The sequence below is a fragment of the Aulostomus chinensis genome, chromosome 5 (assembly GCF_037954235.1).
Source record: "Aulostomus chinensis isolate RoL2024-O1b breed Wild chromosome 5, RoL_Achi_v1.0, whole genome shotgun sequence".
Lineage (NCBI taxonomy): Eukaryota > Metazoa > Chordata > Actinopteri > Syngnathiformes > Aulostomidae > Aulostomus > Aulostomus chinensis.
Window position 1 is genome coordinate 31,091,030 of NC_141324.1, and position 22,096 is coordinate 31,113,125.

Below are 22,096 nucleotides of genomic sequence, written 5' to 3' on the forward strand. Positions count from 1 at the left end.
AAACCTGTGACAGCAACGTTTATTTCCTCATCAAGGCATCAAGAAGTGAACTGATTCCAGCTTCAAACATCAACATCCATCCACACTAAAACCTCTCCTCGCCACAATTTTCCGGCACGACCGCTGAAAGGAACCTTAAACTAAAGCGAGCGCTCAGCCAGAGTCCCGGTGCATTTCCACTGTCCTAAGTACATTTTTTGTTTAACAGTGTTTAGGGCCTGAGCCAGAAGGGTCTTCAGGCCAAGACCCGACCACGTTTGCTCGTTTCTGACTGGATTTTTAAGGGTTTGGCAAATGATCGATGGGTCTCTCAGCCACCGCAGGATCAGGGTGGGCATTCTAAACACACATCACAACATGTGACACTGAAACAACACACACACACACACACACACACACACACGTGTACTTCTATGTGTACAAGGACTCAAGTTTGGGTTTTTTTGCCTCTTTCGGACGCATCAAAATGCTTCACTGTAGATTTCCTGATGCTGCAGAACCCTGAATTTAAATTCCTCTACTTGCTCATAGAAAGTGGTTTGTCAACACTGGAAGTAACTGCTGCGCTCACTCCGTGACAGGAGACGGCTCCAGGACTGCACAAACCACTGCCATTCCCACACAAGGTTCACACCCTAGACCAGGGCTGGGCAACCATGAGCCATGGAGGGCCGTGTGTGTGCAGGTTGTCCTTCCAACCAAACACTTTAACAGGTGATTCCACTGATTGACACACCTTCAGCCACAGGAGTGTTAATCAGTGGACTCACCTGCTAAAGTGTTGGAATGGAAGGACAACCTGCACACACACGGCCCTCCATGGCTCATGGTTGCCCAGCCCCGCCCCAGACTGTAGAAACGAGTGGACAAAGCCAGCGTGATGTCACCTGTTGCTTTGTGGACTGGGTGCCGCCATCTTCAGGTTGCTGTGGGAACATGTCAATCACAGGGTAGCCACACCCTAAAGGCTAGCCTGCACTTTCATAAATGTTCCTCCAATCATGACCATGTTGGACTGGAGAGAAAAAAACAGACTACAAATTAATTTAAGTGGGTAATTTTCTTTCTGACTTCTATACAATCAAACTTCTTCAACAAATAGTGAAGTCACCCCCTGCTGGCCATTAGAAAGAATGCAGGTTTAAGGCACTTCCACACTGGCTTCACTGTCCAGGTCTTTTATACAGTCTGTGTCCCACACACTCGTAATTGTTCGTACGTACTGAATCAACAATTGCTCACTCACGCAGTCACATTCACAAATTACATGAACAGACACACTAACAAAAGCTCAATCTTAGCGTCTATCCCATGAAACAGTTAGCAAAACATTCTTTACAATAAATCAACAACAAAAAAACTTAAAATATAAACATCTTTTTTCACTGGCAGGGCCTGCTGGTGCCTGACCAGTGCTTCCTGACCCTGTTGAGTCCAGATCCGTCCAGGCGAGTGCAGTCCAGATGTCACGCCTCACCTCAGTGAGTCCATTGACACAGAGATGTTGTCTACCCCCCACGTCTGTGGGAATACTGTCGGTGTACCTAATTGTGTTGTGTTGTACAGAAAAAACCTGGTCCATGTCTGGTAGAAATAGTAGCAGTAGCAGTAGCAGTAGTAGTAGTAGTAGTAGTAGTAGTAGTGGTCGTGGGCCTGCGCCTTCTCTGAGGGAGTGTGAGGATCAGTAGGTGGCGTTGGCGGGCTCCCTCCCTGAGCTGAAGAGAATGTCAGCTTTGGAGCTGATGATGTACGTCAGCAGAAGGGACGTTAGCAGCACGCCGACACCCACGCCCAGCGTCAGCATCTGGAGGGGGGGGGGGAGAGAGAGAGAGAGAGAGAGAGAGAGAGAGAGAGAGAGAGAGAGAGAGAGAGAGAGAGAGAGAGAGAGAGAGAGAGAGAGAGAGGTTTACAAAATCCACATGGCACCCTGAGGTGCTTTCACATCTACAGTCCCTTTAACGAGTCCCACTCAAATTAAAATGGAATGATTTGGTTCATTTACTCGTTAAAAAGTTAAAAGAAACCGTCGCTGAGCGCCGTCTACAAATGTGCTCACAGAAGTTGATGTTATTGGTCAAAAAATTAGCGCCGGGGAGCAGCTCGGGTTCACTTGGCGATGACCAACATGGCCGGGGAGAGGTGGTCTCCTGCCACTTCCCACCAGAGAACAGTTACTGCTTTCAGTGGTGCCCACACCACCACGCCAGGGGCGCATCACAGCAGACTGGGTTGTGAACGCGCCCTTGGAGGGCCGCCCGTGTGGATTTAGACATTACTCATGGTAAACGGGCTGCCCTGATATACGGCTGATGGAGGCGGGCCCCCTACTCAACAGGAGCAGTCAGGGCTTCAGTTCCTCGCTCAGGGTCACGTCAAACTGGCTCCAGGGGAAGCGAGGATCCCTGGTTCTCTACTTCCAAGATTTATCATCCATTCGTGTGAGTTCACTTTCACACTGCGCAACCAAAAAAACAGGAAGTTCACGCCACTGACATCGCCAAAGTCCTCCTGGACTGTCTAGAGTTTCACACTCAGACCAACAGGCGCGACCTACCTCCAGTTCGTGACTGGCCACCAGGAAGATGCGGCCTTTGATGCTCTTCCACCTGGACTCCGTCCAGGTTGAGTAGTCTTTGGAGGTGTACTCTTTCAGCGGGTCGAAGGCTGGGGACAGCGCTTTGGAGAGGCGAGCGGTGGAGCGTACACAGAAGCCTTCCCTCTCTGTGCTGTTGGGAGGGGCTGCACCTTGAACCCACAAGTACGAGTACATCTGAGGAAAGAGTTTTAATTAGTAGTCTCTCCTCAATTTGAGGGGAAAGCTACTCGTCTCCTGTAGTCTACCTAGTTGTGAGATACAGCAGGATTTAGCTGAACTAAAATGTCTTCTTCTGATTCCTCTTCGCTGTAAATGAGATGAAAACGACACGGAACATTCATGATTTGACAAACTGAGGCCTTACATGTTTGCTGTCTTTGTCGTTCTCATCTGCTCTCTGGTTCTGGCAGTTCTCCTGGGTGACGTTGACGGCGCTCCCAGTCAGGTTAGCCAGCAGGTACTGGACCAGAAAGGTTGGTTCACTGGACTGCTCGCTCACACCAACGTAGAAGTTTGTAGGTTTGTCCTCTGGTAAAGATACAAGAACAAGAGCAGCAAAAGATTCAAAGTTGTGTCTGGAAGTGAAGTCGACAAAAGTGATTTCCTGGTGATGGAGGATCCAGGAGGCAGAAGAAAATACACCAGTCCACATTTTCCGGCACCCCAGAGACAAGACGTAGTTCTAATGAATCAAGCATGGATGGAGAACATCTCTTTTGTTTGAGGAAAGTAAAAAGAGAGATTAGATTGTATCTCAACTCACTCAGGTGGCTCATGAGGTCTGAGGGAATCAGCTGCTGGAACCAGGTGTTGTTGGAACGGACAAGGAAACCGTAGAGCATCTGGGTCATCTGAGGGACCGGAAACATGTCGCTGATGAGAAATCTACACGGGAGGTTTCTACATGCGTGAGGGGAATCTAGCATGAGAACCCCCCAGCATGTCAGGACATTTTCATCAATCCAACTGTGCTGTTTTTGAACATTTCTAGATAGAAAAGGAAGCTCAGAAGACTGTCATCCTTGAAAAGATGTCAAATGGAAGCAGGACTTGACACATGGATATCAGCCCAGCCCAGCCTGACATCGACTGACGAGCTGAAGATGTTCATCTTGATGTCAAAGATGGTAAAACGGTGTCTCACCAAGAGGTTCTTCCTCTCCTGCATGACCTCTTGGTAACTCAAGAATTCAGAAAATGGTAGCCACTTGTTTGGCTGAAGCCAGTGGAGACCAACTAAGAACAAAGATGCTGAAAACAAACAGTCACGCCAAACTTAAATGTTCTGGTTCGTTTTCAGCTCAAATCCAAGTGTCAGTGGATTCGTGAGCACCCAAGAGGAAGATGTGGGTCCTACTGAAGCATGTTTGAGCAACGGTGGATTTGTGGACATGGGAGACAGTTGCAAACATTTCAGACTCCCTGAATCTTACAAGTTGAGGGTCAGCGTTGATGTTGATCATCTGAGAATCTTCTCCTCCTGCCTGCTTGTACAAAACTCGAGCGACCATGGTGGCCACCTCAGTCAGAGTCTGCCAGAGAAACACAGGTAATCTTGATGGGTTCGCTCCAAACATGGTGGGCTGGATTTGCTCAGCTAATTAGCAAAAGGAGATACCTTTGCTGTTTCAGTGACAAACTCCAGCTGTTCATCTTGAGTCAAGTTCGATGGGTAAGACAGGTTCAGGTATTCTGTGTTATCATACATGCTTTCATAGAACCTGCACACACAAGAGAGAATCACACTAGCAAACATGAATCTAAGGGCGCGTTTCCACTGCTCACTTCAGCTCGGCTCGGGTCGGTTCGGCCCCGTGTCCACCGGCCCCAGCACGGTACTAATGTTACCATTTTGGTCCCTGCTCCGCTGGGGTTCCAAGCGAGTCAAGCAGGGCTCTGATTGGGTAACCTATCCGTCACATGGTCTACTTCCTGTCTTATTCGTTTCTTGGGGGTTTTGTTTCACTGCTTGAAGCCTCGTCTGTCTGTCCTCCCTCACTTTTAGTTTACGAAAAAAACCCTGACGAGCAGCAGGCGTTACGCTGCCTCCACGTCCTCCATTGTTGTTGTTGTGTCTCACACAAATCACACCAGGGAGCTCTCCGTCGGTGGGTCCACCCACGCTGACGTGGTACCGGTGCTGGTGGGAACGCACCTGTACCGAGCTGTACCGCCCCGACATGAGCCGAACTGAACCAGTGCAAATGTGTCCCAAGGGTGTTTCATGATTGTGTGCGTTTGAAGGACACCTGTTGGTGAAATTAGTCTGATGATCCGCAATAACGATGCCAGGGATTGGCCGAGATCGCAGGAAACGCTGGAAGGATGAGGGCGGCAGCGGCTGAGAGAACGAAGGCTCACCGACTGAGAGGCTTAAACCCGAGGCAGCAGCGTGCAAGTTGTCGATGAGCTTCTTCACCTGAAACACAGCAGCAGAAATAACGGTTTTGCTCACAACACACACAACAGCGTTCTAGTTCTGCTGCTGTTCTTTAAGAACGGTCCAGACCAGGTTTCAGCAGGCAGAGCACCTCAGAGGAACACTGACGTCCATTCCCACTCTTTCAAAATATCTTTTCATTCATTTCAGAGCTTGTTTTGCTCGAATTCTGATGCTTTATCTTCTTCTGAAATGTTCACCCTGCCACCAAAGCAACACTTGTGTGTGTGTGAGTGTTGGAATGGAGAGGCACAGGAGGGAACCCAGCTGGAGAGGTTAGCCCGGATCGAGTAGGTCCCTCATCTCAGAGTCAACAGGTTTTGGGTTCAATGCCTGAGACAATGTCAACATTAGCTTAAGATGCACCGACGGGTCGTCCTATGGCGCCAGAAACAGCGCACACACGAATTTCAGAATGTTCATGTGTCTTGAGGGTGATGGTTGCTGACAAATAGCTACGGAACGCAACAGGGTTTGTCTCGGAACATGAAACATCCTCGTCCCACTGAAAACTGAAGAAGCTCCGTTACGGAGCGTCAAGTCATTCGTTAACATCGTTGTTCGTTTTCAGCTTGTGACATCACGGCGCAAAGTTAGCTTGCACTTCTCACGGTTGTTTTGATGTTTCAAAAAATCACTGATGTTCATTTGTGACGATGATCTTGCTGAACACAATGTTTCAGTCTCATAAATGTCTGTTTGCCACAGCTCCTTTCAGCACTCTGCTTGTTCTATCAAGGTTCTCCGTGTCAAAGTCTTGGTGTACCTGGGTTCATGATTCAATGCTACACTCGCAGTCCATCTCCACATCTCATGACAGCCTTCTAGAAACGCTGAAAACAAACCTCCTCATTGACGCTGCCATTCCTCCGTGATACAGGATCCGAGTGGAGCCACAGCTGGGAGTCAGCGCGCAGCCTCACCTGGAGTGAACAAGTTGATGTAAGTCAAGGTGAAGCTTCCAGCACCATAGCAACAAGGATCGCTCGATCGAATCCTGACGCTGGTTCCCCTGGTAACCCAGCAGATACTAGAGTACATTTGCGTTTGACTTGTGTCGTCCTCCATCTGGTCTCCCCTGGGTTTATGTCATCAACATCTTTGCACAATTATTTTGGCTCATCAGGACAAAGCTCTTTTACTGACCAAGACGTTTCAAGTATCAAACACCGCTGGGAGTTTTGTTTCGAAAAGAATATGTGAACCCATCCAGCAATATTCAGTCTGGTGTTGGAGTACTGAAAAACTACTTTAAAAATGTCCTGCATTTGTTAGCTGTCCCTGCAGGTGGAGGAGTCAATCATACACACTTGTCCGATCTCCAGTACTGAGTGAACGTTGTCCAGATCCACAGCAAACTGATTGTTCTCCATGTCATAGACCATCCTCGAACTGCCAATGTAGTCAAAGGTTTCCTGGGGAACAACAGTCAAAACATTATTATTCCGATCTCAGACATTCATCAAGCAGGACCGTGAACCAGGAACCCACCCCCTGGAAGAAGGTGTAGAGGATGGTGCGATTAGGCTGGGCCTCCTGGGTGGCGTTACGCAGAGCATGAGCCGCCGCCAGCAGGGTGACGAACCCGGAGACACTGCTCTGCGCTCCGGGAGCAACATTGAAGAAGAAAGACCTGCTGTCCAACTGCAGGTGAGACGAGAGGAGGCGGGATCCATCAGGCAGCGTCAGGTCGAAGGAAAAGCAGAGGAAAAAAGCCAGGAGGTTTTGGTTTTACAGGAACATCATGTGACATGAGGGGTGGGACAAAATATGAATACTGTAATACATGACAAGACTTCTTCAGATACAGCATTGGTGCCAAAAATCTATCTTTTTACTACAACACTGCTTTTTGTGAGTGTAACTTCCTTAGTAATCACGATGTAAAGCTTTTAGCTCAATTAGCAGTGTTCAAGTGCTCGTCTCTGCATCTGCATGATCACAAACATGTCTGACTGGTAGAATGTCAGCGCGGTGTGGGCCACTCACCCTGGCTGCTGCTATCACCACACTCTCCCCCATCTTGTGGCCCTTGGCTGTGTTGTTGAGAGGCCTGGTAGACGCCCAAACGTTATAGTCACCCAGTGGGTCACACATCATCTCTACAGGGAGACAGGAGTACTTGTGTTACAACTGCTTTGACCCTGTCCTTGATTCAAAAGGAAATACATCCTAAAGCTTCCCAAAAAGTTGCTGGTGTGTGCCTCTAAAAACTTTCTTTCTTATAAGTTGCCACAAAAAATATTAGAATAAAAAAAAGGGATTTCCAAATGACAGCAAAGTGACTGTTAAACCAAGAGAAACCTGCTAGACTTACAACCCATTCACGTCTGAATACCTGGGCTGATGCTGAAGTTGATGCCGTTTCTCCTCATGCAGGTGGCCGTGTCAGTGACGGCCGACATGTGGGAGTAAAGCTGCATGGCGCACAGCGGGTACTGGGGGGTGCTGCCGTTAACAGCTCGGTTGTGGTCAATGTAACACTGTGAGAGGAGAAGAGTGGCAGTTCTCAGTCCCTCAAGTAAATCAGAGCAGATCAGGTGAGCTTCCTCCATGGCACGGTAGCTTCAAGAAGCATAGGTTTGATCACAACTGAAACGTTCGACCCAACAGTCTGCCCATCACAACGAACGCGTTCGGTACAAAGCCAGAATACATCAGCAATGACAGGAACAAAGAGGTCTCCTTAAATCCGTCATTATCAAGATAGAAGAGATGGAAGTCCGACCAGGTTGAGCTCAGCAGCTCAGCAGCACTCGTGGACTCGTGGCACCGCATGAGAACCAGGCGATTCAAACGTTATATCCATGGAGATTCGCGCTTCTCGTGGTGAGACAAGGCTCCTACGCTTCGATCAAGCTGGAGTCGCATGAGCGTGTGCCACCAGAAAGAGCCACATGTTGGCTTTAGGGACAACTGTGATGCTGGAAGTGATTTCCTGGCTCCCAATCTGAACCACCACAGAGACTCCAGCGGAGACCAGATTGTACTGCTGACTGTGCAGTTTTGTAGAAGATTTACATTTTCTGATATCAGACGTGACTAAAAACAAGAGTCGAGACTCAGGTGTCAGCTTCTGCTGGAATGTTTACCTGCCGGATGACTTCAGTGTCGTTGTCGTCTTCCAAAGAGAAGATGGGGAAGCCAAACTCCTCGTAGGAGAGACCATTCCCCAGAGGGTTCCAGACTGTCACGCCACAGTGCGCCAAAGCTGGATCATAGTCCTCCGAGTACACACCTGAAGGAAATACGGAGAGCAGCAGGGTGCTTTCATGAGGTTGTGAATGGATGAGAGGGAAAACCTGGTGGGGCGGCGCCAGAGGGCGATGACTTCCATGTGACAGCATAAAACGTCTATAGGTGGTCAAACAGCAACGGCCAACAAACAGGTTTGATATGAAGGCTCCCCATTTCCATGAAGTCTTTTTCAATTCATCATTTTCAAAAAAAAAAGAGAGGGGATTCACTTCCATTGTGATTTTGGGAAACAAAATGAAACGGTTTTAAAAGTAATAAGAAACCTTTTTGATTGAGTGTCTCAAGACAATCCACCTTTTTGAGCAAATAAAAATCTTGTTAGTGGCAACAAAGGAGGGTTAAATGCTGGTTGACATCGAATGTGTTGACAGGTGGAGGATCGCCCAGACCAGGGGTCTCCAACTGGTCCAGACAAGGCCGCTGTGGCTGCAGGTTTGCATTCCAACCCAGCAAAAGCAACACCTGATTCTACTTAAATCAACTGAGATCTTGTTGGATCAGGTGTTGCTTTTGCTGGGTTGGAATGCAAACCTGCAGCCACAGCGGCCTTGTCTGGACCAGTTGGAGACCCCTGGTCTAGGACCACCGTCATGCCGCAGAAACTGCAACACAGAGAGCCTGAGTTGAGCCCTCTGAGGATCCTGGATCTCAGATCCGACAGGTCCGACCCACCTGTGTTCTCGTTGGGACAGGTGGTGTGTGGAGAGAAGCCATCAGCTGGATTTGTGTTTGGTGCCACAACCGCGACTCCAGCCACCCTGCTGGCGCCGTTCTTCAACTTCATCATGATGGATCTGTCGAATACGCAGGGCACACATGGATTAGACTCTCCTAAATACAAGCCTCGTGTCTTCCCTCAGGCTCAAGTAAGTTTGAAACCAAAATGGTGAACCTGCAATCCCCTTACAACATGAAGAGCTAAGAGCTAACCCTAACCTGACCAAACCTTTCGTTAATTATTTGTTACATAGGAAGTGCTTGGCATTCTAAGGCAAATGTTTGTCAGAGGGTGAAGACCCGGTTCACAAATGCGTCTTGGACAGTCGTCAGTCCTCCACCACACAGTCAAATCACAGGTTGGCTCTGAAAACGACAAGATGTTCCGGGAACCAAGACACATGTTTGCAGTGTCACCAGAACAACCAGCACGTCCTGACTTGATGACATATTTTCCTGCCACATCCTCCTGTGGGAGACTTCAGGACACATAAGCAGTTCTATTGCAAAGGCTATGAGGTGAAAGGTGTCCCAGACCAGCTCAGGAGGTGTTTCAGGGACTGCATCACGATGCGTGGTGGTGGTTCCATACACTTGTGATCTTAACTCTCAAAATCCATTTTAAGTGTAAACGGGGTCTTAAGGAACAAACCGAGTTAAGCTGGTCAGAAGAGCTTGAGGAACTCCTTTCATAGGATGTGATATGATCCCAACAGTACCTGGTAAAGAGCGGGGATTCCAGGATAACCATATAAGGAGGATTGGAACCATCGCGCAGGACCCAGTCCAAGTTCCCCTCGGATTCAAGCACGTGGAGGACCCCCACATTCCCTGACAGAGCAGCTGAAACCAAAGCAAAGTCAGCACAACACATGAAACGATCCAGCAGGAGGCTGCGTCCTCCAGGTCTCAGCTTCATGAGAGGGTTGTGTCTGCCACTTGTGAGTCTTCCCCCGCTTTGAAATTAATTCCTCACCATCACAGCCACAGAGCAGATTCACCTGCAGCCTGCACCCAAGCTCAAAGCGCCCAGTGGAGCAAACATGAATGCAATCATTAGAAATCTGATTTGAAGAGATTGTGTAGTCAAGTGACAGAAACATGGGAAGCAGCAGAATCGCTACAGGCTGTTTTACTTACACTGGCAGCCGATCTGATGAGTTGCATTGAGCAGTCGCACGCATGGAACCGTGTAATTTAGATGCACATAAATCTTCTTTTCCACTGAATTACAGCCGACACCTGCCGAAGAACACAACAGTGACAACAGGCAGTTAGCGCTGAGCTGGTGTTGTTCAGAGGGCCGTGACCAGGGGAGAGGGACGTATTCATGAAGTTCTCCACACACTAAACGATCATAACCGTTACCTTATTACAGGTGTGCTACTGAAAAACAACATGCAACTTCAACAGGAAGTCACAAATGACCAACATCACAAGAGGCAGAGGCAGTAGGGTTATTAGTCACGTGGGTGATAAAGTAAAATAAATGTAGAATAACGTATCCCTGTCCTGGTAAAAAAAAAACCTCATCTCATCACCTTTGGCTTTGTGGCTTCTCCATGAAGAGCACGTCAAGAGACGCTCTGTGACATCGCTTCTCCAGGGTGGACCCCCCCCCCCCTTTTTGTCTGCAAGTTCACGCTTCTTTACATTTCAAACTAATTATGTGCCAAATGTGAACAAACATTCACCAGATACTCCTTGAGCTCCCAGTCACACTGCAAAGTTCAGAACAGCAGAATAATGTGCAGGTTTCCCCGCTCTGACCAGGCTTTGTCGGCGTGAGCGGCCAGCCCTTCGGGGACAGTCCCCCCCCCCCCCCCCCCCCGAGCTCTCTAAACTGCAGCAGTGACGTGAGACTCGAACCCTCCACCGTTTACCTGCATCACCCGAGTGCTGACTCTGATGGTCCAGAGACGTCAGTTCAGCCTCGCTCACTTCAAGTGTTGGGGGAAATCTCGGCAACGTTAAATTACTACAGAAGAAACATTCAGTTTGCCTGGGTGTTCTGAGGTTTAATCCCCGGAGCTCCGGGCGGCGCCGGCTGGGAATCACGAGCAGTCACGCCGAGGACGAGCAGCCGCGGAGGGCTCGCAGACTCAGTCTGGGGAAGGGAGGCTGGCGAGTTATTCACCGGCAGTAATGTCTTGCGTTCAAGTTTTAGGACGTCGGTAAAGACAAAGAGCAGCTTCAAATCTCATTGTAAAACGTCTACCGAAAAAACACCCCTGGAATGGAGCTGAAAACTGGTGAGGGAAGCTTCGACGCTCTCGGCTAACAGCGAGCACAAGGGACGACAGCGAGGCGGGCGGGCGGCCGCCACTGGACGGCCCGTTCATAACGAATACGAGCTGCGGTGACTTTAGCCATGGGGGCACGACTTACCCACGAAAAACCAACTAACTAGCAGGGTAACTGTCCATTTGTTCGCCAGCAAATCCATCTTCCTGGTTAGAAAATCAGGACACCACAACAGGAAGTGTTGACATGGAAAAACGTCCGGCTTCCGCTTCTCTAAAAGGGGGACTTCTTCAAAATGGCAGCTCCGAGGTGTTCTTTCTACTTCAACTCTGGGTCCATGCATTTTTATTGTATCATTCCCGTTCTCCCATTCGAAAGATCTTAATTTTTTTAACATTTTAAACCGAAATTAATAAAAGGCAATGTGACGTCACTTCCGTATCCTCGTTGACTCCACCCATTGGTTTGCCACCGCTTGTTCCGACTATGAAATCATCCTCCATCCCTTTAAGTAACCTCAACGTTGTGCCCACAAACCACATCGAAGCCGATGAACCACACCAACTCTCAGCTTTGCTCATACAACAGGCTTTTATTTGATTTTATGCTTTACTTTCCAACACACAGAGCAGGGACGATTGAATTGTTCACCTCATGCAGCCAGAAGAGAGACACCAGCAGGGTTTGTATGATAGAATTAAGCCACGACACAAATGACACAGCAGCACTCAGAAGAAAACACCTTGCAGGATCTTTGGAGCGTGGAATTAAGAGCTGAAAGGATTGAAAGATTTAACGTCACTGTGAAAACGTACACTATCACTTGCCACTGAATCTTTACGGTGTACATGGTAAATAGGTCAGTGAATCTATACCTCTAGTTTAGTTTCATTTGTTAGTAATTATTATTTTGGGACTTTGCAGAACAGATTTTCCTCCCTGCATCTTGTTTCCTTCACGTCCCGCTTAGCGGAACTGCAGTGGGCTCACGCGCAGACCGATCACGTCCTTACCGATCTCTGTCACCTGGGAAATCAGGTCAAAAGACAGTTTAGAGGCTACAAGTGGAGACAGTGAAAAGCAATCATTCAATCCTACTTTGTGAGTTTAAGGCTGGTACCTGTGTGACCCTGCAGATCTGGCCTTTGTACGTAGGACAGTAGCAGGCTCCAGACAGCGGGCACTTCTCAACAGGACGCCCGCGGTACAGGGGGACGAACGAGGCAGCGCACAGATCAAATGGATTGTGGGGGTCGTAATTCAACTGGTGGGCGTCTGTCGGGGTCTTCTCACAGGCAGCCAAGATCTTACGCGTCTGAGAGGAGAAAAATAAGTGAATGCCACAGTAAAGAAGTAGAATTCTCTGCCGAGGGAAATTTTAAATACAAATTAAGTTTTAAGGGTTGCGCAACCAACCTGCTGTGCAACATCTGGCTTCGGCCCGAGCTCGAGCAGGCGTCGGGCGAAGTTGGCAGCCGTCTTAAAGTTGCGCAATTTGAAGAAAAGGTTAAGTGCAGTGCGCAAAACCAGCACCATATGGACAGGCTGGAGATTACAGTGGGTGAAGTAAGCAGCCATCTGTGAGGGACGAGAGGGAAGGAATCAAGTTCAAGAACGCACAACTGTAGGAATCCAGATCAGCGTTTCAAAATGGTGAAGCAACTGCACCTCACATATCCTCTTCTGCTGGTCCAGGGTGTCTTTAGGCAGCTTCTTCCTCTCAGACTCCATGGTCAGGCCCACGATGTACTCTTTGCAAATGGTGATCAGCTGCTGAGCCTGAAACAAAGATCCGATCACACAGGTGACCCCCGCCCGCACAGGTGAGACTCTCGTCATGGTGTTTGGCGTTTACCACCATCGCTTATTTCAGTGCCGTGTGTCCAGTGAGACGACCGGCTTGCAGTCATGCTGGTGCTGATAACTCCAAATCATATACGGTCTCCTACTGACCTCCGCGATCTCCTGCTTGTTATCGACCACCAGCAGGGGCACCGACAGCAGGATGGCTCTGAAGCGCTCCACAGCTTCCTCGAACCGCCCAGCAGTGGTCAGCTGGTAGCACTGCTGCAGACGGGCGATGAGGTCAGCAAGGCGAAGGCCCACCGCAGGAAGCCCCTGCTTTGCTCCACAGTCCTGACGAGAGTCAATAAATGAAGAAATTGTAAATCTGCATTTTTATTGTCACCATGAAGCAGGAAAACTACAGCAGTTTCAGGTGAGGAGTCAATTTTTTCCTTATAAATAATCTGAGATTCTCCAAGGAGCTGGAAAATAAATGGACATCGCTGACACTTTTAGAACACAAAGAAAAACAAACCTAACAGCCATACCTTCCAGTTCCTCTGGGGGTTGCCTCGCAGGCAGGGCAGGGAGGGCAGGCCCAGGTAACAGGTTCGGCCTCTGGACAGCGTCTGCATGAAGAGCGACTTGTAGGGGCCGAAGTTCACAACCCCTACCTGGTCGTGCAGCAACTGTAGTGGGGCGGAGCCAATCAGCGTGAGAATGAACACTTTCAACCAAACTGTGAGAAAGTTTACTTGAACCAATCCAAATAAAGCTGGTATTCTGAACATACTCTCATCGCAGTTTCAAAGGAACCAGCCAGAAGGTGGTCCACGGGCAGCTGGGAGTTGTTGCACCAAATCTGGGTAGGACTCACTCCTTTGGTCGGTGGAACGAAGAAGCCATCTTCCCCTCCTCCTCCTCCGCTAGCTGGCAAGTCCTGATGAGAAGACGACAGGACAAAAATGTTGTGATGAGACCGTTACTGAGGTAACAGGTTCTCGGAATGGACGGTGGTAAACCCATTCACCAGCTGGCTGGACCACTTTGTCATCAGCAAAATGACAAAATCTGAAACTCTAGATTGAGACTGTGATAATCAAGTGAGAACTGCACTCTGCCTCCTGCTGGCCAACATAGAGACATCAGGTGCAGCAGGTTCCAGAGAGCGCTGTCCATTCCATTAGTTAAATTAAATGTTTAGAACCAATTGCAGCCACCATCAGGAGGCAATCAAGATCTGTTGGCTTCAATCTCTCTGTGTGTATCAGAGATGGACGCCATGAGAGCTGAATCATCTACGTATTTGGTCAAGAAAACCCCATCTCTTATTTGGACAAATGTGGCTGCTCTCACCAGCTCTGGAGGAAGGTCCAGGTCTTCCTCCACCTCCCAGCCTCCTCCCTCCTCTTTCATCGCTCCTCCTTCCTCTCCTAATCCATCTTGGGCGTCCATGAAGCCGTCTGAAACCAGAGCAAAGACACGTTTGAGAGTTTGTTTTTGACAACAAAATGGTAGCGCTTTGGGAATTCACCGATCATGAAACCAACCCTAACAAAACTATACCATGCTGACGCGTTGGCTTCCCGTTGGTCTTTAGTCGCACCAAACTGACCTTCATCTAGCTGAAGCTCGGCATCATCCCCCCAGCCCTCGCCTCCAGTAGCGTCCATGTCCAGGTCGGCAGCCATCTGACCTGCTTTCCCTACAACAGAGAAACGCTGATCTTTCTTACATGTTTGCTTAAAAAGGGGTTTTATATCTTACAGTCATACACTGCGAATCAGGAGACACATCCAAGTGTTGATGTCGGTTCTACTGCCATGAAGAGAACACATCACATCTGACATCTTCCTTTTCAGAGCCATTTCTCTGTGCCGGCTCCTCCTCCACTGCTACACGTGGTCGTGTCCACCGACCGCATGTATGATCTACACATCTGCCACGCGGCAGGAGAAGTGATGACTCACCCTTGGCTGCGATGACTCCCTCAAAGAAGCCTTTAGAGACAGTGAGCAGTGGCCAGTTGGTGTCCAGAGGGTTGATGGGTGGAGGGGGCTGCAGCAGCTGTGCATCGGGGTCAACCTCCGGCACCTACAAGACAATCACTCATATTACAGGATGTTCTTATTCTCCACCCCGACGAGTCAATGTACCGTCGGAGGCTATGGCGCATCTGTTGGGTGGGGAAAAAGGAAACGAAAGACTTCATGCTTTTCTTTCTAATGTCTAAGGAGGTTGAGGGAATGTTATCCTGACATACCGCCTCCTTCTCGGGGTCAAAGGTCTCTTTTAGTGCCTCAGCTTCCTCATCCAGTCCATGTGTGGCTGCAGTGAGGTAGGCCAGAGATTCTGGAGAGACACAAACATTTCAACATGCTGACTTCATGTTCACTGCAAATATTAAAAACAAAAACATCGGCACTGTAAGTCAATAAAACCTTCAGACGGCTTGTAATGTTCGATGTCATTGGTTCATCCAGTCTAGCACAACAAGCAAGGCCAAAACTGCCAACAACAAAGAAGTGGATCCTGACTGAATCTCCAACTTCATGGAGAGCGACCAGCAGATAAAACACTGCTGAATCCATCCTGACAGTGACACTGCAACTCACTCTGCCCACAATTCTTCAGGATGCGGACCCGCTCACTGACGTCCCCCAGGTAGAGAGCTGCCTGGTAGTGACCGCTCATGTCTTTCCTGATCTCCGCTGCAAACAGACAGAACTCCTGTTATTATCAGCCACCCAAATAAAGCCTGCGCATCCTCCCGATCAACTTCCACTCCAGTCCCTCACCAATCTTCATCATTTTGCGCAGCTTGGCCAGATTGCCGGTGATGAGGTAGAGGAAAGTGAGCTTGTCGAAGTTCTTGGTTCTCTGGTAGCACATTTCCACAACCTGATGGTGACCCTGCAGCAGCGCCGCCTCACCCAGGCGCTCCCAGCAGCTGCGCTCATCCAGAGCCTTGGCTGCCTCCAGCGCCACCTGAGTGCACAGTAAGAGTCACATGTTTGAGTGTCTCTCTTTATCTCTGAGCTGTGCTGATGTTTGTCAAGTTCTGTTAAACACACAGGCATGAGCTGTGTTCCAAATGTTAGTGTAGGCCCAGCCTCTCATTTCATTTACTAAGCAGAACAACAAGTGGACAGCCTTGAAACAGACGGTTGAACAAGGACACTGATCACACCTCAATGTTGCCACACTCCAGAGCCAGGCTGAAGCGGGTCTTCTCATCTTTGACAAAGTGTAGCGCCACCTCAGGGTAGCCCTTCTTCTGCAGGTAGGCAATGATGGACTGACCGACCAGCTTGGCATTACGCACCATGTGGAGCACCTGGAAGAGACAAATCGAGAGTTCTGTTAAAGGCAGTATTTCAATATAACTGAAGAGTTTCTTTATCCAGCATTCATTCCTTCATTCAGACGGCGAGTGAGGACACACCTCGTCATATTTGCGGTTGACCAAGGCCAGTTTGAAGCGGTACTCCGTGGGGTCGATGGTGAGGACACGTGGTCTGCATTCCCTGTCAAGGCAGTAAACACTTTTGCCTCTCACACGGGTGACGTAGATGGGCAGGTCCAGGGTCCTGATGATGCCGTGGTCTCTGCAGGCAGGAAGAACGGCACATCAAAGCTTGATGAGAAAGACTTCTCAAACCATCCAAAATCAGGCAGCTACGCTTGGGCTTGACCGTGATCGCCCTTCAACATGGCGTCAAATGTTTCATTTGCTGATCAAAGTAAAACTACAAACGCTCCGGCCCTGATAACGGAGCCGTGCTCCTGTCAGACCTTCATACCCGGAGGTGAGGGCGTATTTGATGTGGTTGGAGGTGGTGTAGATAAAGACTCCGCTCTCGTCCCAGGCTCCGCTCTTCACTCGGATGTTCTCGTGAATGTTGCAAAGACTCTCCAGCTTACGGTTGCAAATCATGATGGCTGAAGGATGACAAAGCAGATTTAGACTCAGCTTAAGTTCTGGATCACTGGAGTTTTAACCTTTGTGAATGTCACTCTTCTGCTCACCAAACTCTTACCGTCTTTGTGTGAACTACTTGAACTTTTAAGGGAAAAACTGAAATGAGTGCAGGAGCTTTTCAGGGTGATGTCTGTCTTTCTATCCGGGGAAGGAGGCTGTATTACTCGTTAATATTTCACCAGCCTCATAACACTGCGACCACGAGGGAAACCGAAGGAGCGTCTGGGTGCTGCATCTGAGCCTCAGCGTCGCTCTCATGACTCATTTAGAGAGAGAGTGATTTCTGTCTGTATCAATCTTATCCACCCACCGTGTTTAGCCAGCAGGGCCACGTGGCTGGTATCAGCACTCCACACCACGTACTTCACTTTGGCGATCTTGACAGTGGCCAGTGAGCGTTTCTGCTGCACGTCAAACAGCGTGACTCCGTCAGCGTCTCGCAGCAGCAGCGAACCTGTTCCTGCGTAGAAGATTTCCTCGCAGCTTGGCACCTGCACTTTCTTCACAATTTCATTCTTCAGGTTCTTAATCAGCAGCTACAAAAGAGAGCGAGTGTTGCGCTTCATGAATAATGAACCCGTCCCATCGAGACACACAGGAAGAACTACTTCAATTAAAAAGCAATAACTACAAAAGCTGCTAGAATTTGTCGTCTTGTTAGCGTGATGCTTGTTCATCATGAACCCAACTGAATAAGAGGAAATACACAAATTACAGCCTCGGATTAGTAACTGTAGCTTGAATCTAAACCCTGTTCAACATTCCAGCAGTTCAACTAAAACCTCTGATAAAAATATATCCATCAAAATATGGATAATAGAAAAGAATTCCAGGAATTTCAAATCATGTCTACAACTGCAAACGGACTTACTGAGTGCATGCGGTCCAGGACGGCAAATCTGTTCCTGGCCACCCAGACAGCTGTCAGACCGGAGGACCTCTTCCCCTCTGGTGCTGAGAGAGGACAGAAAGGGTGTGCACATATTTGCTGGGAGCACTGTACGTAGAACCTCATCTGGTTGGCATTTTTTCATACTACAATATTACAATTCATTTCATAAGTGCATTTTGAGTAATTCATTCAAAAGAAGTGATGCAAAATGTGGGAGAAGTTGTAATTTTGCTGGTTTGAGGTGTTTCAGTACCATCAGGATTCTGAGAGTCACTTTCTTTGGGAATAGAGTAGAGGTCATAGGTGCTGTTCTCGAGGTTGGTCGCCCTCTGCAGGAGGCAAATAGTATTAACAACACATGAACATGAAGTACCTGCCTGCACATGCAGTCTGGCTGGAAGTATTATTCTTGAGAGCTACTCACAGTGCAGAGCAGCACAGCGTTCTCAGCAGGGTTGTACGACATGCTGAACACTGGGAACTTGGACCCACTGGGACAAGAGAGCATAAACACAACAGCTGCCATCTTAGTCTGACACGTTTCCAAATTCTTGAGGAGTTTTAAGAAAGAGAGCTGGTGTGCCACAACCACCAGCAATGACCAACCTGCGCAGCTGCATGACAGCAGTGTCCTTGCTGCTGTTGAAGTCCAGCTGACGGAGGAAACGGTCCTTCACGTAGTACAGCATGTTGCCATGAACAGCGTACGCAGGACGCTCACGTTCCAGCTTGAACACAATCATGCCGCTGTCATGACCTGAGGGACACAAAGAACATCTTTCAGTGTGAAATTCTACAATTCCACAGTTTCATTTGGCAGACGCTTTTGTCCAAAGCAACGTACACCACGAGCAAGAATTGAGACTGGAGGGAGGAACCTGAGTGAGCGCGGATTGACTGCAGGTGCTGCCACCTAGTGGCAGAAGTGCCAATTTTTTCTTTCTCAATATAATAAAACCTCAACCAATGATTCATCAACAGTATCTTCAGTATCCTCCACTGTCAGTGCTGAGTTCACTCAGAGCCGGTCTCTGACCTCCTGACTCGGTCCACCCTGAGGACCAGGAGGAGGAGGCTCAGGTTTGAGGGCCTCCTGGTCCCAGAACAGTTGAGCCTCCAAACGGCTCTTAAAGCAGGGAGGGGCTCTGAGGGTCGCATGGAGTTGGGAAGTTCATTCCACCATGAGGGAGCAACAGAGGAGAAGAGCCAGGCTGGAGACTCAGAGCCACGCTGGGCTGGGAGCACCAGCTGTCTGTCACAGGTGGAGCGTAGCGGTGAGAGGGCGTGTAGACCAGGATGAGGGGTTCAGGTAGGCAGGAGCCACTGTTTTGTAAAAGTCACCTCTACATTAATTTTGGCTACCTCCAGCACAGAGGAGTGGTGGTTGTGAAGCTGTTCTACTTCTTGTAGAAGTTGCTTTTGGACAGGACAACCTGCTAACAACTGCTGGCGTTGGTAAATGTCTGAAGAAGCCAGTAACTTACCAGCAGCAAACAGGTTCAGGTTTGGGTGAGCCCCCAGGACCCAGAAGCGATCATGGTCCCGGCGGAAGGTCTGGACTCCAGTCCTCTTTGACATATCCCACACCCGAATGCTCTTGTCCTCAGAGTTGGACAGGATGAGCTCCTGGCGTGGGTGGAAGACGGCGCAGGAGACGTTGTTGTAGTGACCGCGGCAGGTATCCAGCTCCCATGCCTTTGATTCTGGACCACAGAGGAGTTCAACAGAGGATGGACAGAAAGAAAGATTCCAACATGTAAGTTCGGTCAGTCGCTGAAAAAAGGAACCTAAAAACACAAGTGTCTTGTGAAGGTGCCTGGATGTGTGCGACTGCACAAGAATCTGCGACTCTACAGGAGGGATGAATGCAATCCCTTCATCTTTGATGTTTTGACGAAGGCTGATGAGTGCAGGTTGGGCGACTATCACCACGAGCTCAGTCGCTACGCTCATTCATGCAGGGTCTTCCTTTAATTAATCGCAAATATTAATAAAAGGCAGGAACAATACGAGAGCTCCAGCTTCAGCACATTGATAACTGAAGTGAACTCGTGTCTTCGGAGTCACTCACCATTCATTCTCCAGATCTTGACCTGCCTGTCATCAGCTCCAGACACGATGAGAGGCATGCTGGGGTGGAACGCGGCCCAGTTGACCCCTCGGTCGTGACCCTGGACACACATCCACAAACTCAAGTCACAAATGAAATCAAATTAGCATTTCGACCACCGCGGGAGGCCTGAGGAGCATTTCAGGCGTTTCAAAGATGTCTGGGAATGTTGGATGCTGCTTTTGCCTTTTGCTCCTGCTTGTTGTCTGCTCTGTTTTTGTTTGTAAAAGTACGACATAAACTATGAAAGAACTATTATTACTATCAAACTACAGTTATGAAAAGATTTAAGAGCAAGAGAGAGTCTCCTTACACTTCTTTTAAATGACTTCATGTTATTTTCTACAAACACAGCACATAATCCTACGATGGCGGTCGCAGGGAAACGTGCCCGAGGGCTTCTGCGCTCCAAAGCAAATAAAATCCAACCCATTTCATTTGCTGCTCACCTCAAGGACGTGTTTGACAACCGCATCAGATGCACCAAACAAGTCAACACCAGAAATGCCGCGAACCTCCGTCTCCACAGCGCCAGGAGACAAGTTCTTCTTCCTCAAACCTGGAACCAACATTCAGATCACCGGGTGCAAGGGGGAGCCATATTGAAGTTACACAGGAAACAACCACAGTACATGGGAGGGAAAAAGAAACGGCAAAATGAGACACAAGTAAAGAAAACAATCAAAAACGAAGATATAGCCTGGGAAAAGAGTGAGGAAATGTGCAGAGGGAGGACTGATGAACCCTGCACACACACACAGGACTGAAACACACCAACACAACCTGTCCTCTCATTCCCTACCAGCATGAGTCCAGAAATAATCATCACACCAACACAACCTCTGACTGGGTTAATCAGTGCCTCAGCAAAAAGGACCCATGATTTGATAGGAAAGTGATGAAAGATTTCCAGCAGACTCAAACAAGATAGGGAACATTGCAGCTGGAGAAAAGCCAGCTTGTGCTGGTGATTCCAGCCTGTCCAACGCTGTGGTGAACAGATCGCTCAGCAGCATGAGGAGGCGCCACCAGGGACAACTGGAACCTATGTGCGGGGGGATGTTTCTGGGGAGGGCAGTGAGGAAGATGACATGAGGAGTGCATGGGTGTGGCTGATGTGGGGGTGGGTGGTGTTGCAAAGACGTGCTCTGATGGGGCGTTGGATGGCAGGGACAGGAGTTATTCTGGTTGTCATGGATGCTCATGCTTGTTTCCATCAGGACGTCTGAGACACATGCAAAGTCAACAGACTCCAACCCATCATAGCGACAGGTTGGCAGGAAGCTGTCACAACATGGAGACTTTAACTCCAGAAATAGAAACAATGGGATACATTTCCTGGTAGGTTGTGGGCAGCAGAAGCAGCCGTGCTAGAGTCATGCCAGCAGCGGGACAGAAACATGAAACATCAGTCCTGAGGAACGTTCCTTCTTAAAAAGATACACTTTCAGACATGTTAGTCCTGAAAAGTGGCTTTTTCTTGTTGCAATTAAAGAACAGATTGAGAGGAGGAACGGGCTTCCTGAGCTGTGAGTCTGAGTGTGGTAGGGAAACAGGCCGGGATACGCCTGAAACCTGAACACCCTGCAGTGGTGCCCTGGAACGGAAGGGATGAATGGAATCATGTTTAGTGCACGTGAGTGAAAGGAGAGCAGGTGTGAGACCATTAGAGTTCAGTTAGTGACAGAACAAGCAAACAGAAGGACATGAAACAGGAAAGCAGCAAACAACGATTACAAGCATGCAGAGGCAGACAAACACCTCTTCAGCCCTGAGCTCCCCTGAACGCTCAACCACCCATACGTCTGAGTCGTTCCAGCAACGCATCCCTGTCTTTATGAGAAGAGGTGTTTCTGCAAACAGCCCACAGAGATTTGTCCTGTACCACTTGGGGAGGACGAGGAAGGATCAGGACTTGACATTGGTCCTGTTCCTCTTCTTTCTCATCCTCTGTTCCACACCCAACCCCCACTCAACCTAGCCAGAGCTCCTCTGGTCCACTAACCCAGGCCCTCACCAGAGATATCCCACACTCGCACGGTCTGGTCAAGACTAGCAGACACCACCAGATC

General features: G+C 48.9%; 2 protein-coding genes across 2 annotated transcripts in view; both read right to left on the reverse strand.

Moving 5' to 3' along the window:
• ncstn (nicastrin) lies at window positions 1-11,472 on the reverse strand. Its single transcript, XM_086204640.1, has 17 exons — window positions 11,400-11,472; window positions 10,152-10,253; window positions 9,731-9,854; window positions 8,967-9,088; window positions 8,129-8,274; window positions 7,375-7,519; window positions 7,026-7,138; window positions 6,528-6,680; window positions 6,347-6,451; window positions 5,882-5,959; window positions 4,846-5,015; window positions 4,215-4,317; window positions 4,030-4,128; window positions 3,360-3,447; window positions 2,961-3,124; window positions 2,555-2,770; window positions 1-1,804 (listed from the first exon to the last, which is right to left on the reverse strand). Exons 1-17 carry the CDS (start codon window positions 11,455-11,457, stop codon window positions 1,682-1,684), a joined length of 2,109 nt encoding a protein of 702 aa, XP_086060766.1. The 5' UTR covers window positions 11,458-11,472; the 3' UTR covers window positions 1-1,681.
• Window positions 11,473-11,834: 362 nt separating this feature from the next.
• Window positions 11,835-22,096, reverse strand: part of copa (COPI coat complex subunit alpha) — a 13,763-nt gene continuing 3,501 nt past the window's right edge. Inside the window, exons 6-30 of the mRNA XM_086204627.1 lie at window positions 22,042-22,096; window positions 20,474-20,583; window positions 19,986-20,085; window positions 19,399-19,617; window positions 18,521-18,671; window positions 18,339-18,405; window positions 18,168-18,243; window positions 17,894-17,976; window positions 17,333-17,558; window positions 16,844-16,982; window positions 16,486-16,648; window positions 16,231-16,377; window positions 15,839-16,028; window positions 15,656-15,751; window positions 15,304-15,392; window positions 15,011-15,134; window positions 14,656-14,745; window positions 14,397-14,503; window positions 13,834-13,980; window positions 13,589-13,729; window positions 13,209-13,391; window positions 12,924-13,034; window positions 12,672-12,833; window positions 12,376-12,570; window positions 11,835-12,281 (exon numbers count right to left, since the gene is read on the reverse strand). The exon at window positions 22,042-22,096 is cut by the window's right edge and continues 55 nt beyond it. Coding sequence (XP_086060753.1) covers window positions 12,222-12,281; window positions 12,376-12,570; window positions 12,672-12,833; window positions 12,924-13,034; window positions 13,209-13,391; window positions 13,589-13,729; window positions 13,834-13,980; window positions 14,397-14,503; window positions 14,656-14,745; window positions 15,011-15,134; window positions 15,304-15,392; window positions 15,656-15,751; window positions 15,839-16,028; window positions 16,231-16,377; window positions 16,486-16,648; window positions 16,844-16,982; window positions 17,333-17,558; window positions 17,894-17,976; window positions 18,168-18,243; window positions 18,339-18,405; window positions 18,521-18,671; window positions 19,399-19,617; window positions 19,986-20,085; window positions 20,474-20,583; window positions 22,042-22,096 — 3,231 coding nt within the window. The 3' untranslated portion in view covers window positions 11,835-12,221. The remainder of the gene's footprint in view (window positions 12,282-12,375; window positions 12,571-12,671; window positions 12,834-12,923; window positions 13,035-13,208; window positions 13,392-13,588; window positions 13,730-13,833; window positions 13,981-14,396; window positions 14,504-14,655; window positions 14,746-15,010; window positions 15,135-15,303; window positions 15,393-15,655; window positions 15,752-15,838; window positions 16,029-16,230; window positions 16,378-16,485; window positions 16,649-16,843; window positions 16,983-17,332; window positions 17,559-17,893; window positions 17,977-18,167; window positions 18,244-18,338; window positions 18,406-18,520; window positions 18,672-19,398; window positions 19,618-19,985; window positions 20,086-20,473; window positions 20,584-22,041) is intronic.